We start from the raw sequence: 14,452 nt of genomic DNA on the forward strand, positions 1-14,452 counted from the left end.
CACACCAGTCCATTCCCACTCACTAGGGTTTTAATGTAGATATCTGATATGGCATCCACCATATAGTCGTAAGCACCCAAAGGCATGAGTAACCATCACTGAGGAAGGGTAAGCATACCAACGCTTCCTAGAGCAACCCACTAGTCATTTGCATCTCGCCCAATAATATAATGGGATCTCACACGTCAGGTGGATTAGGAGTGGGTGCACGTCTGTCAACCTGTCTTTAAGTCCAAACAAGCCGAGGTTTGGAGGCAGTGGGGGTTGGAGGGGCCTTGGGTTGTGTCACCTGCGGGGCACATTTGTGCTGTCTCCTAGGGTAGTCTTGGATTCATCTAGGTATATAATTCAGCCGTATTAGCGGACATGCAGATTTCACATTGTGAAGTTTTCGTCCGAGTTGTGGCCAGTTGATATTGTGCTAATTCTTTCTATCTTTAGCGGTGCATTTGCCCTATCAACTACTTATTTGCTGTACTAATTCTTTCTATTTGCTACTCCCCTTAGTGCTAGGCTTCATTATGGCTGAGTCTGCCCTCATCTTCGGAGGTTTGACAGAAACTCAGTACAAAGGGCTTTGTGTGAATATATGCTCTTATGTGTGTGTGTGTGTGTGTGTGTGTAGTGCGTGTGTGTGGGACACTGACATCCCCACCCCTCCCTCTATTGCAGTAGAGGGAGGGAATTCATCTGGGGGAAAAGTATTTTGAATTAAAATGGGGAGTCTTTGCAGGTGCTTGCTTTGCCTGTCATAAGTTTGGACACCTTGCTTCTCAGTGTCCGATGGTGTTGCATCAGCCTCCTCCCAATGTCATACCTCCCCCTGTCTCTCAGCCATCTACTAAGTTTGAAGGTCAAGGCATCAAGAATGCTGATTATCTTCAAGGAAGGAATGCAAAGACGACCAATCAGATTCAGCCCAGCTTGTCCAAGGGAAAGGATAAAGGCAAAGCAAAAATGAAAGAGTTGGATGCCTCGGTCAAAGAAGCTTTACAACCACCCAGGAAGCTGCTCTTATCTTCAACGAGGCCTCTTTAATCTCGTCATTGGGATGCCTCCACTCCCTCTCCCGGTCCAAACCTCTACTTCAGCTGATTCTCCTGCCTCAAGATTATGGGTTGATGTGCTGAAAAAGGGCATACCAATTTGCGAGTCAGATGATGCCAACCCTGTACTCACTTATTTAGAGCATGAGGATTTGCAGCCTATGGCTGCCTAGCTCTGTTACTTGTTGCCTTGACCTGCTTTGTACATACCCCTTGCTATGTTTGCTTCAATCAAATGTTTTCCCTTCAATGTACAAGGTCTTTGTAATGCTAATAGGTGGAGGCTTTTTGGCACTATGTACATACATTGCATCCGGATGTGGTGTGTTTGCAAGAGCATAATTAGCACTCCCTTGCTGGTCAGCAAGCTTCTTTTGCCGGATATGACATATTCTATGCAGGCATGGCAAAATTCTCTGGAGTATGGATACTGGTCAAACATGACTTGCATCCACTTTTGACTTTCAACGATCCTAATGGCAGATGGATGGTGCTCCAAACCATGATTAATGGGGAGATCTATGAGTTTGCTTCGGCATATGCATCGCGCAGACTTCAGCTCTCAGGGCTCGTATGTGGGACTCTCTGGCTAAATACCCCTGGCTGTCAAATGCCTTTATATGTGGGGATTTTAATAATTCCCCTCAGCCACAAGATAATACTTCTCATAAAAGTCACATGCTCCCTTCTGAAAAGCAATCTTGGGAGCACATGTTATCCTCCTTACATGCAAGAGATCTCTGCATATCCATACATAACACAATACCGGGATACACTTTTCATCATAATGCTCTCTGTGAATATTGGGCCAGGTTAGATCGATGGTGCTTACTGAATGCATGCCAGTTTGATGGATTCACGTGTCATCTATCTGTTGATCATTCTCTCAGGATGTCCGACCATGCTCCTCTTTGGTTGTCTCTGACATTTGGTATGCCTTGTGATGACCTGAATTCTCGAAGTAGCAGGCTGCTACATGTCAATAATGCTTATCTTCTACATCAACAGTTCCAACACATGATCCGGGCTACCATACACCCTCTCTTCTCTCATGCACAGGAGGATATTAATTATGCATGGGAAAGTTGTGTGTGCATAATTCAGGCAGCCATACAGGACTATGGTGTTTGGTACATGGCTGAATGGAGAACCCAAGTTTCTTGGGCAAAAACAATGACTCAATCACTCACTGAATTTAGTCATTGCAGGCAGCTCTCTTTTCAAGAGATGGATTCCCTCTCTCATGCTCACTCTCTACTCAAATTAAATGATCATCGAAAACTCCAAAAATGGAAGATTCGGGCAAGAGTGAAGCCACTGTTGGACAAAGGTTGTTCCTCTAAATCTTTTTTCCGAAACTTGCATGCTCACAGAAGGAAACAATCCATATATAGAGTGAGGCTTTCAAATGGTTCCTGGACTGACACTATGTCTGGACTACAGCATGTATGTCTCCTTCATTTTCAGAATTTGTTTTTTGGGGTACATCAGCCATCTTCTCAGGTACATCAAGCTAGGCAACAATTTGTACAACATGTCTCTCCAGTTATCCACACTAAGAATGCAGCTCGATTTGAGCTACCTTTCACTGAAACAGAATTGGAAGAGGCCTTGCATCATCTTGGTAAATCCAAGTCTCCGGGTTGGGATGGTCTTTCAGTGGAATTTTACCTAGCTTTTTGGGAAGACCTCAAGGATGTCCTCCTGGAGATGATTAACATGGCATGGGCTGTCTTCCTTCTTCATGGAAGCATGGCATTGTTCAACTAATCCCTAAGAAAAGTCTATGCCAACATATGTCTGACTGGAGGCCAATCACACTCATGCCGGTTATTTATAAACTTGTTGCAAAGATGATTGTTCACCGGATATCTGGAGCATTGAGTCATGCACTCCATCCTCGTCAATATGGTTTTTTGCCCAGACGGCAAATACAGGATAACATTTCCAATGCATTGATTGCCATTGAATATGCAAAATATACTCAACAAGATGTGTTGATTATGCAAGTGGATGTGGCCAAAGCCTTTGACACGATTCATTGGGATTTTATTTCTCTCATCATGTCCAAGATGGGCTTTGGTCCTAAGTTGGTACACATCATATATTGGTTATATTCTGAGTCCACTTCTCAATGCATCCTTGGTAATCATTTATCACAGGCTTGGAAGTTGACCAGATCTGTGCGTCAAGGCTGTCCTCTCAGTGCTCTATTATATGCAATTGCTACTCACCCATTGCTCTTGCATATGGACTCTCTTACGACGCATGGACATATTCATGGATTGAGCATTCCTGGGTCTACCCCTCTTATAGCACAGGCATATGTCGATGACTCATATTTCATGCCAAAGAATACTCAGCAAGATCTTCGGACTCTCATGGATACTCTTTCTCTTTATGGCATTGCAGCTGGTTTGATGGTCAATTTTGGAAAATCCAAGCTCATTCCCTTAAAGAGCTGTGATTGGCATGCCCTTTTATGGCCCGGAGACATTGTGCAATGTCATGAGGCGGTGCGTCATTTAGGGTATCCAATTGGCTGGAATATCACAAGGAAACAACAAATGGAATGGATTTTCCGGAAGCTTCATGACAAGTTGGAATATTGGAAAATTCCCACATGGCCGTTACATGTTAGACTTCGGATAGTCTAATCTATTCTCATGGCATATGTCCAGTTTTACTTACCTTTGCTTCACTGGTCTCCGAGGGATATTTCAGCCTTCATGTCCCAGGCAATGGAATTGTTATGGAAGACTAAGTCACATGTGAAAGCTTTGCGATTACTGAAAATGGATTTTGTATGCTCCCCCAAGATGCATGGTGGTCTTAACATTCTCAATCTCAGGTATCACATGCTTGCCCGTAAGGCAACTTTGCTTACTACTTTTTTTTCCCAACAACAGCCCTGGGCCATTATGTTAGCAACCATGTGCTCTACTATGAAATCATCGGTGTATGGCAACTGGATCACTGATCTTTGGGAGGTAGTCTTGGGAAAATTTCAAGGGAGAATTCGAGGCTGTCCCCTTTCCACTTCTTTGTTGCAAGATTGGAAACAGGTTTTATCCTCACTTAAATGGTCTCCTGATAATGAGCATTCTTCCAACTCTTTACGGCAGGAAAGTCTCCATTGGAGTGCTGTTTTTATCATCAAAGGGACAGACTAAGGGATTGGACTTTGCAATCTTCAGTTTCTGCTGATCATCCTCTCCCTCTTCATGCTTTGGCTTCTATGAAGGTCTACAGGTCTATTTTGCCATGCCCTTGGATTGCAACTCATGCCAACGCCCTTTGGCATCTGCACAAATCTCTTTCTTGGTGGAGGTGTAATCTTAAACTACTATGGGCAAGTAAATTACCTTTACAACAAAGGTTATTTTTATGGAGATGCATGGTTGGTGCGCTTTCGGTGGGAGTTAAATTAGTCAAAAGAGGGATAGCGTCCTCTGCTTGTCTCCGATGTTTGTATCAGTTTGAGACAGTTCCTCACTTGCTATGGCTATGTCCTCACTCAAAGTTGCTTTTGGATAGAATTTCAAGCTATTTGCATCTTCGCTTTCCGGGACAACAGAGATTTGGGAAATTCTTTTGGCTATTTGGCAGATCTTCACATTCCCTGTCAGAGTTTTCCTTGTTCCTCTCTTTGGTTCGATATTGGGCACTATGGATTATATGGATGCAGCATAATTATGCTTTCTTGGGTCAGCCACTGTCTCATTCATATGAGTCCTTTAGATCCTCACTGAGGCAGTCTTTGTATCACGAGGGTGATCTTCATGTCTCTTGCATAGAACTTTTTTACTACTGTTTTTAAGTTCTAGGGTTTAGACATCCTCTTTATGTCAAACCTCTTTGTACATTTATGATATAATGCAATTTCAACTGGTTTTACCCAAAAAAAAGAAGTGTGTAGTGCGTGTGTGAGAGCATATCTTGATACAGAGCTCTACACCCACTCTTGGGCACTGATGACGTTAGTGGGGATGTCGTAGTATCTAGTCCATACTATGCATAATGGAGTTGATAGTTATATAGTCTTGTGGGTTGTCTACCATGAGTATATAACATGCACGTTCTCAAAAGGTGAATTTGGGCATGTTCTTGGATTCATCTAGATATATATATATATAGTCCTTGGCTCTCAGACAATGTCTAGCAATGTGGCTGTGTTGTCGATAGACATGGCACTAGTCCGTTCTATCGTCAATCTCCATCTGCTGTTTGAATAAAGAGCTATCTGGTCCTGCAAGCATCACATTATCGTTTGTAAAACAATGGTCACTGATGAGTATCATGACTCGTGGTACCCCATCAACACTAGCTGTGACAGTTGTTGTGGAAAGTCTCTCGAAGGACAGGGACTTCTAGAACCTGTCCGAAGGTTAATCCTATGGAAGCCAAAAACTTCCAATAGATCCGTGGGAGCCTAGGAAACTTGAGGAAGATCGGAAAAGTTGCATTCCTCTAGCTCTAAGTCAAAGTTCTAGCGGTATCGGAAGAACAATAGTTTCCTCGGGTCGAGAGGAAACAGGTTGCTTTCAAGAGTCTGTGAGGTTACTTCCGCCGGATTGAAATTTTCTTGGAAGAAGCTTCTTCCAAGCAAGCAGGCATCAATGAAATGCGAGGCAAGCTCTTTGGGAAGTGCCACCAGGATCCAATATCTAGCTTGAGAGCGGGAGGGATGAGACCGGAAAATCTTTCCAATAAGTGTGGTCTTGACTTCTGTCAAATCCCCACCGGATCTCCTCGTGGAACGCTCCTGGTACGAGACTCGAGACCTGCAAACAAACAAACAACAAGGGGGGTGCAGGCCTGACTTACTTCCCAACCATGACAGCCATGGGCAAGCCCACAGTCTTGGCTGTCCCCATCGAGCCACGAGCTGAGCTAACTAGTTTGACGTACCGACCAATCTCCTCCTCGCGACGTCCCATACCACCACGAAGCTACCCTCGCGGGCCTCGAGATTGCTGCCGGCCTCGGCTGCATAAAGCAGGTGCACGTCTGCACTAGATCTAGGCTCCAAGACCATAGAGCTCTCACAAATCTCGCGAGACTCTATATGACTAATGACTAACCTTGGCCACCCTTTTATAGGTTCTTGGCCGATCATCGGGCGTCCACACTTGGGCGCCCGTCCGTCCATACTTGGGTGCCCGCCCGTTAGTCCATCCCTAACTCAGCTCGCCAATCAGCCTGCCTAGCTCCAAGCTTCCCCAAACCTCGAAGCTAGTCTTGTGTGCGTGTAACACACGGTAGATACACACTGTGCACATGATTTTCGAAGAAAAACAACAAAACCGAGAAAAGAACGAAGTTGTTTCACTGTTAGCGGTATAGGCCAGTCCAGAATCTTTTGAACTCGGTCATAGTCAATGCTCAATCCATCTCTAGTGATCTTGTGTCCCAAGTAAATGATGTCTGTTATAAAAAACTCACATTTACTTAACTTAGCATATAGTCGATTCTATCTTAAAATAGATAAGACAATTGTGAGGTGTCTAACACGATTCTCAAGAGTACGACTACATATCAAAATATCATCCAGGAACACCACCACAAATTTCCCCAAATGTTCACGAAAAAGATCGTTCATCATTTGCTGGAAAGTGGCTGCAGCATTGGTTAACCCAAAAAGTAATACTAGAAACTCGTAATGGCTATACCTAGTTCGAAAGGCGGTTCTTTCGACATGCCTTTCATGAATACGTATCTGGTGATAGCCAGTACGTAAATCTATCCTCGTGAAATATTTCGCTCTTGCTAACCGGTCAATCAGGTCATCTGATCTAGGGAGAGGATAACGGTTCTTAATTGTCAGCTTGTTCAATCTCTTGTAATCTATACACATTCTCCAGGTGTTGTCCTTCTTTCTCCTAAGCAACACAGGTGCATCCCAAGGCGATTTACTTGGACGGATCTGGCCCATCCTCAAATAATCTTCGAGTTGTTTAGCCAACTCATCTTCCTCAGCTTGGCTCATCCTGTAAGGTGGAATACTGACAGGATGAGCACCAGGGATCAAGTCAATACGATGATCTACGGCCTGTTCAGGTGGTAAACCCGATGGCAGTTCCTTAGGAAATACATCTTGAAACGAATCAAGTATCTTCTGTAATTCTTTGCTTTCAAACACACGTAATTCATTTACATCCATGGAAGGGATGAGAAAAGAAGAAAGTGGAATCAATACACAATGGAAAGCGGTATACAAAGAAGAACCATTATATTTCCAAAATCAACTGTATTTACAAGAGGTCCCTGAGAGGGATGAATACAATCACCTAAAATACTATACTGGATGTTCCTATGCTGAAAAGAAAAAATATGACTAGACCAATCTATCTGGACTTGAAGAGTCTTAAACCACTCAATCCCTAATAACAAGTCTACATTTTCTAGGTGCATAACATACATAGCATTCCAGAGTATCTTTGTAGTCCTGAATCTGGATTGGAAGCATCTCCACCTTTCGATCCCATACTTGCCTTCCCGCAGGTAGGCGTACCTCATAGGTATGATCGCTGGGTGTCGTATCAAGACTCAATTTCTACACAAGTTTGTAGTTAACAAAGTTGTGTGAGCTGCGAGGGTCTAGAAGAATGTGAATTCTATGGCCATTCACTTCTCCATAAACTCGGAGAAGATCATGCAAGCCAAATACTTTAGAGTTGAACAGACAATCAGAACATGCACTAGGGCGAGAAAGTACAGTAACTGATGTACCTGTCAAAGACAACTGGTTAGCCTCCTTTGGCTTGGGTCCTGCGTTGGTCTTGGCACCCCCTTCTGCTTTGGGCACTCATTACGCATGTGTCCTTTTTCTTCGCAGATAAAACAATGTCCTTCCTTCTTGAGCTTTAAAGCCCTAAGGAGTCGTTTCTTCTTCGCTGGTGTCGAACTTGAATTCTTCGAAGGTTGGTCCGAAGACTTTCCTTCAGTCGTGTTGGCCATAGGTGCAGAGAACTTTCGTTTATGCTTGTTCCCCTGCTCGGTAATGGGTTTGGACTTGGAAGAGACCATTGTATCATCATAGATACGAGCTGAATGAATGGCTTCGTCCAATGTTTTGCATTTGTTATTTTTAACTTGTAAATGATATGAGTCTGGTAAACTAGCTACGAAGAATCCCAAAAGAGTAGTGGGATCCATCTTTGTAGCTTTCATCTGCAAGTCCCTAAACTTCTGGAGGTAGACCTCATAAGTGAGGTGCTGCGAGGTCATGGTCAAAGCTGTAAACCGGGCAACAACATCATAATCATCCTCTTTCTTGAGGAATTCCTTCTTGAAGACGTCTTCGAATTGTGCCCAAGTTGTTGGCTTAGGGTTGAGTTCCTTCCACCAAAGCAAAGCTTTGCCCGAAAGGAAATCTGCTGCTAACTGGATCTTTTTTCCATCATCATATGGATGAAACTGAAAATGGACCTGCCACTTATGTAGCCATGTGTCCACGATCTCCTTGGTACGTTGCTTTTGCTCGCCCTTGAACGGTTCCGAAGTAATGTTGCGGCCTAAAGCAGAGGCCAAGGTATCCATACCCGAAAGAGTAGAGAGGGTAGTGGTCAAGAGAGAGATGGAGTTCTGCAAGGCTTGCATCTGGGCGGCAATTTGTGCCCGACGTTCCGAAGAAGAAGCTTTGAGAGCAACTTTGAACTCTTGGAAATCAGATTTTGACACATAATCGTCAAAAAGATCGGCATTGGTATCTTCCGTAGCCGGCAAGCCTTCGCGTTCGACAAGGGGCTCCAACTCCGATTCTTGGGTCGACATCGTGAAGAGGGCCAGTGGAGAGAAAATTAGATCTTTGCACAGTAAAAGTGTAAGGAAACTTGAGAGCTTGAAAACTTGAGAGATGTGTGGCAAGAAGCCGGTTTATGTAACTATCCCCAAAAGCTACTTGAGCTTTTGCTTTTGTGTTATATATATGTGTGTGTGTGTGTATATATATATATATATATATATATATATATATATATGGATATATATATTCTGTTTTCTTAAAAAAAAACAAACACCTTTAAAACTTGGAGGGGGCTTTTAAACTAAAAAAAAAAAATTTAAACTAAAAAAAAACGAAAGCAAGCCCAAATCGGCGAGTGCTTTCCTTGTTTTTTTTTCTCTTCCCTCTTGGATTAACGTCGCCGGTTGCCATCGTTGCCTGCATCGTTGACGTCATCCAACGGGCTGCCCTCGCCAGCCTTCTGCGGTCGCCTTACGTGCTCTGCAGGCGCCCCTTCATGCAGGTCTGCGCCAGCTTGAGGCAACGTAGGCCTTGCTTGCGTAGGCCTGGGCGCCTGTGTAGGCCTGGCCTGGGCACCTGCCTACATTATGCGTGTGCCTACAACCAGTACAACAGTACCCGGCCAGCAGTACACGACCAGCAGTACCCGACCTTGCATGGTCAGCAATCGCTTCTCTCGCTCTCTCTCTTTCTCTTTCGTGCAGCCAAAAGCAAACGTGCTTTTTTTCTGTTTTCTCTCACCTGAAACTGTTTACACAGTTCAAAAACATCTTTCCTCTTCTTTGCAAAGCAAACAACTCTTTCTAGACCACAATCGCTATCATCACGGGTTCCTATGATGAAAAACAACGTATTGAATCTGAAAAACAGTAGTATGCACAGAAAAAACAGCAAGCTTTTTGAACACATACCTTTCTTCGACCTCATCTTCTCTACCTATTGACTTGCTCGTTCACGAGGCATGCTCTGATACCACTGTCAAATCCCCACCGGATCTCCTCGTGGAACGCTCCTGGTACGAGACTTGAGACTTGCAAACAAACAAACAACAAGGGGGTGCAGGCCTGACTCACCTCCCAACCATGACAGCCGTGGGCAAGCCCACAGTCTTGGCTGTCCCCACCGAGCCACGAGCTGAGCTAACTAGTTTGACGTATCGACCAATCTCCTCCTCGCGACGTCCCATACCGCCACGAAGCTACCCTCGCGGGCCTCGAGATTGTTGCCGGCCTCAGTTGCGTAAAGCAGGTGCACGTCTGCACTAGATCCAGGCTCCAAGACCATAGAGCTGTCACAAATCTCGCGAGACTCTATATGACTGATGACTAACCTTGGCCACCCTTTTATAGGCTCTTGGCCGGTCATCGAGCGTCCACACTTGGGCGCTGGCCCGTTAGTCCATCCCTAACTCAGCTCGCCAATCAATCTGCCTAGCTCCAAGCTTCGCCAAACCTCGAAGCTAGTCTTGCGTGCGTGTAGATACACACTGTGCACATGACAACTTCTTTATCACAATCTGCATGTAAGGTCCAAAGCTTGTCTTCAGAAAAAAGGATTGTTCTCCTGGTCGGTTGGGGGGAGGCTGATTGGCTTAGGCAAAAGCCATAATGCCAATCAAAGGGCGGGCGGTCGACTTGAACACAGTAGAAGATTTTCCATATAATGGTCATGTTATGAAATTGCCCTTTATGTCCCTGTCCCTTCATGTGGGTGAATCTCTAGCAGTGAATGGGAATTTGCCCTTGTGGTTAGCCCATACTCAACTGACTTCAAAACCCCACATCTCGAAAAGTAAAAGTTTGAAATGTGCTTAATAAAGAGAGAAACTAATTTAATGTAACAGGATATGATATAAGACATCATGATATAGTATAATTAATACAATGTAATATGATATAATATAATATTATGCATAAGATGGTATTCTGATGGTATTATGTCAATGCAGATTTTCTCGAGTAGGGGTGATGTGGGAGTATTTACGGTCCCAAAACGCCAGGTTACCAGACCAAAGGTGTGATTTGTGGTTGATCACAAACCCTATATGAATGAATGCTTTGATGTACAGAAAGCAAACTTCAAAGCTTATATTGTAATTTGTACAAGTGGAGCCAGCTGCGCTTGTGCATGGGCAGAACTATATGGTTTGCATTAAAAACATATTTAAAAAAAAGCATGAGTGAAATCGTGAAAAAAAAAAGTTTTCCTTTCAATGATTGAATCCGTAGTATCACTTTTGCTAATTGATTACATGTGATTCTAGGAATTTCACTTTGCAACTGATCAACGTGCACAATATCATGATGCTCTTATGATGGAACAACAAAACCGGGTATGTATGGTAGTTTAGCTGTCTTTTCTCATTGATTACACACATAATTAAGGTGTATTATTCTCCATAATGTGATACTAGTGCAATAACCTGTGTTTCACACTAATTTTTTAAATTTATAATTACTACTTTAGATACATTTTATAATTGAATAAATAAGTTTAAAGATGAATATATATAGATAGAGAGTTCATTCGTACTTCATATGGTTTCTGTAATTATGTTTTTTTCACCTATCTCAAGACCATCCAATGGTAGATATTATACATTTCTAGCTATGCTTTTTTTCTCTTACCTCAAGGCCATCCAGTGGTGTTTTACTAGGTGTGATTTTATAAGACTGGATATAGTCCAATCTTATGAAGGTATATATCAATAAGCATACTCCTTCTGCCTACAGGAACAAAGACTGACCAAACAGTGTAAAATTGAGAGAGGTCTATTTGCACAGGAAGCAAGTGAGCAGAATGCGAGAATCTCCATGGCATATAACCTGCCCGCTACTGATCGATTCAATGTATGGTTTCTCACTCATCTGAATTTCTGAGCATTGGAGCATATGAAGCTTGTTAACAATCTTTTATGTGGGCAGGATCTATATATTTTAAGTGAGAATGATAGACCGCAACAAAGAATGCAGCTTGATGCAATGGCACGTCAAGGCGTGCCTACTCTTAGCAGCAAGTATGTATACGGCATCCAAGTTTAGGATGATTAAAGAGTTAATGTTTTTAATTCTTGTTTTTGCACATTTAATCTTGCCTTATAGTGTGATTAAGAAGTATTTGTGTTCGTTTTTCTTGTTTTTGTACATCTAATCTTGTCTTTATGGTCTGCTTTTGTTTTCCTACTGTTCCAGTGCTCAAGTGTATCCTGAGAGATCCAGAAAGCCTCTTGGTGAGATTCAGCAATTTGTATTTGGAGAAGAGGCACAAGCTGTCCAACAAGCAAAGAGCGACAAGAAGGTTAAGCTTGCAATTGTAAATAGCAGATTTTGCCTGTCTGTAAGCAGCTGCGCATGCCCCCCCAACCCCCCCCCCCCCCCCCCCCCCCCCCCCCCCCCCCCCAACCCCTGTCCTGCCCCAAGCTGCTCTGACTCAAGGATGCGTGGGTTATGTTTTGTAAATTGGCTGATTGCCTGTCTGTAAGCAGATGCCCCCCACCATGAAATGCTGACATCAAGAATGGGCTGGTTATTTGTGTGTTTAAGGCCAGTTACACTCTATTAGTTTCAACAATAATCCCCCTTTTTGTTGATTGCAGTATCTCAAGAACCACATTTATGAGCAGGAGGATAGATTTTTTCATGTAAAAAGCACCTTCTATCCACAGCCAGTACAAGAATACGAGGCATTTCCTGTCCATACGAGGTATGTTATAACAGTTCTATCATCGTAGTCCTTTAATACCCATGTCATGTGCTTTATTGAGGAGTTAAATTTGTGTAGGTCAACAAAGGACATCATTCCACATATGACTCCACATATGGCGCGACCGAAGGAGGATAGGCAGTCACAAAAGATGTCTTTCCCAGTGTGCTACATGAGATGATGACTATGCATTCACATGAATCTGTGTGAATGCAAGGTGCCCCAACGACACTTGGGGCCACTTGTAGTGAGATTGCCGGGGATCAAAACCAATCGGGCTAGAGCCTACTGGCTTGGAGTGAAGAAACGAAGAAAAGGATGGGAGTATGGAGCACTCCATGAAACATTTCCATGCACTTGACAGGTAAGGTTACAGTTATAGTAACTGCTGGTTGCTAAGAATTGAAAGGACTGAATGGAAGAGATTTCAAGTCATGTGAACCTACAAATCAAGGTCTGAAACTGGCACAGCTGTGCCTTTTTGGTCTTTGAGATGTGATTGAGACCAAATTTTTTGATGGTATTTTTAGCCCCACAGGCTAACTTATTAGGATTGCCAAGGTGCTGGGCATGGTTGTAAAATATTTGATCTTCAGATAATTTATCACATTAACTGGTGGTGTAGTTGTTGGCTGGTAAATTAACGAGGGGTGGTGGTATAGTTGTTGGCTGGCAACGCGTAGGGTGGCAAAACAACATGGTCTCAGGACTGCCAACCAATGAAACCATAGCAGCCTTGAGATGTTTCAGGTCCTTCAACGAGTAGTTGCCAGGCAAATCACTTCATTGGAAGGGGTAAATGAAGAGGGTATGAAATTATGTAGCTGGCATGTAATTATGATCCTTGAAGAAAAAGTAAGGGACACAGCTCATATCTTTGTAGTTAGCATGGCCAAGCCAAGTACACCACATACGTTCCATACTATGGCACCAAAAAAGTAGGGGACCGGACTTGAGCCCGAGAGTCCTCGATTAAGAGCCTAATGGCAAACTATATGCTAGTAATCCAGAGACTTAGACCACATTGGCTGATAGTGATTTGTAATCTGCACAATGGATTGCTTGGATGGTGGGGCTTTGTTAGTGGGTTGCTTCCTTAGATTTATCCAACTTTGAGGCCTTACCTCCATGTGGGTTGCACCCGAGCCAGATGGAGGTGAGGACTTTTTTAGGTTTGGCAAAGTGAACCTTAGGAAGGTTGGAAGGTGCAAAAAGTTGTGATGTGGTACACACGGGAGTGTAGCAGGCCTTTCATAAGTAAAAGCTAATAATTCCAAGGTGGTGTTAGGATAAAGCTCCACTTTTTTTTTTTCCCGTACACACCCGGGGCCCACTCAAGTGGGTGGAGCCGATTTCCCCTTCCAACAATTAGCCAATTATCATGGTCGGGCAAGGGCCACGCACCATTGGGCAAGAGCCACGAATTAGGCATCCCCCATGACTACCGCGATGAGTCGAGCGTTGGAACAGCGGAGGGGTCTCGTATGGATCCTCCTATCTCGGGTGATCCACCACCCGAGGAGGAGGAGTCACTCGAGTGTTCAAGGGGCAAGAGCCCGAGCAACCAAACACATCAAGCGAGCATAGGTGTCCCTTTATAACATGAGAGAGCTTAGTGGGACTTGAACTCATAACCTAAAGGTTACAAGTCACAAGCTTTGACCACTACACTAACTCACTTGGGACAGGATAAAGCTCCACTTGTGCGACACATTACTTAGCAAAAAGCCATTAGGTGTCTAGACTCTAGGTGATAAGTGTGTATTGTCTTGGCTTGCCTATGCAAGAATTTGCAAATTTTAAACTTTCTTGAACTTAAAGAAAAAAAAAACCACAATATTTTACATGCATCTTTTACCATATATTAATATTCCTAGATAAAATTGCTTGGTGTGCATATTCACATTTTTGTTTGGTGTGGATTAATTTTATGCCATTAAATCGATTCAATGTTAGT

The 14,452-nt window shown here is 43.5% G+C and overlaps 1 protein-coding gene across 4 annotated transcripts in view; it reads left to right on the plus strand.

The window, feature by feature from the left end:
• Positions 1 to 13,135, plus strand: part of LOC147619465 (protein TPX2-like) — a 37,366-nt gene extending 24,231 nt beyond the window's left edge. For 2 of the 4 annotated variants that reach the window (XM_086773139.1, XM_086773141.1), the window contains exons 16-22: positions 10,742 to 10,807; positions 11,057 to 11,134; positions 11,526 to 11,642; positions 11,718 to 11,809; positions 11,985 to 12,090; positions 12,389 to 12,495; positions 12,574 to 13,135. In XM_086773139.1, the coding sequence (XP_086629265.1) occupies positions 10,742 to 10,807; positions 11,057 to 11,134; positions 11,526 to 11,642; positions 11,718 to 11,809; positions 11,985 to 12,090; positions 12,389 to 12,495; positions 12,574 to 12,676 (669 nt within the window). In that variant the 3' untranslated portion in view covers positions 12,677 to 13,135. The remainder of the gene's footprint in view (positions 1 to 10,741; positions 10,808 to 11,056; positions 11,135 to 11,525; positions 11,643 to 11,717; positions 11,810 to 11,984; positions 12,091 to 12,388; positions 12,496 to 12,573) is intronic. The other 2 variants (XM_086773140.1, XM_086773142.1) reach the window with 1 other exon arrangement.
• The last annotated feature ends 1,317 nt before the right edge of the window (positions 13,136 to 14,452 follow it).

Source organism: Cibotium barometz, chromosome 33 (genome assembly GCF_041138505.1).
Source record: "Cibotium barometz isolate CiBa-2024 chromosome 33, ASM4113850v1, whole genome shotgun sequence".
NCBI classification, from domain to species: Eukaryota; Viridiplantae; Streptophyta; class Polypodiopsida; order Cyatheales; family Cibotiaceae; genus Cibotium; species Cibotium barometz.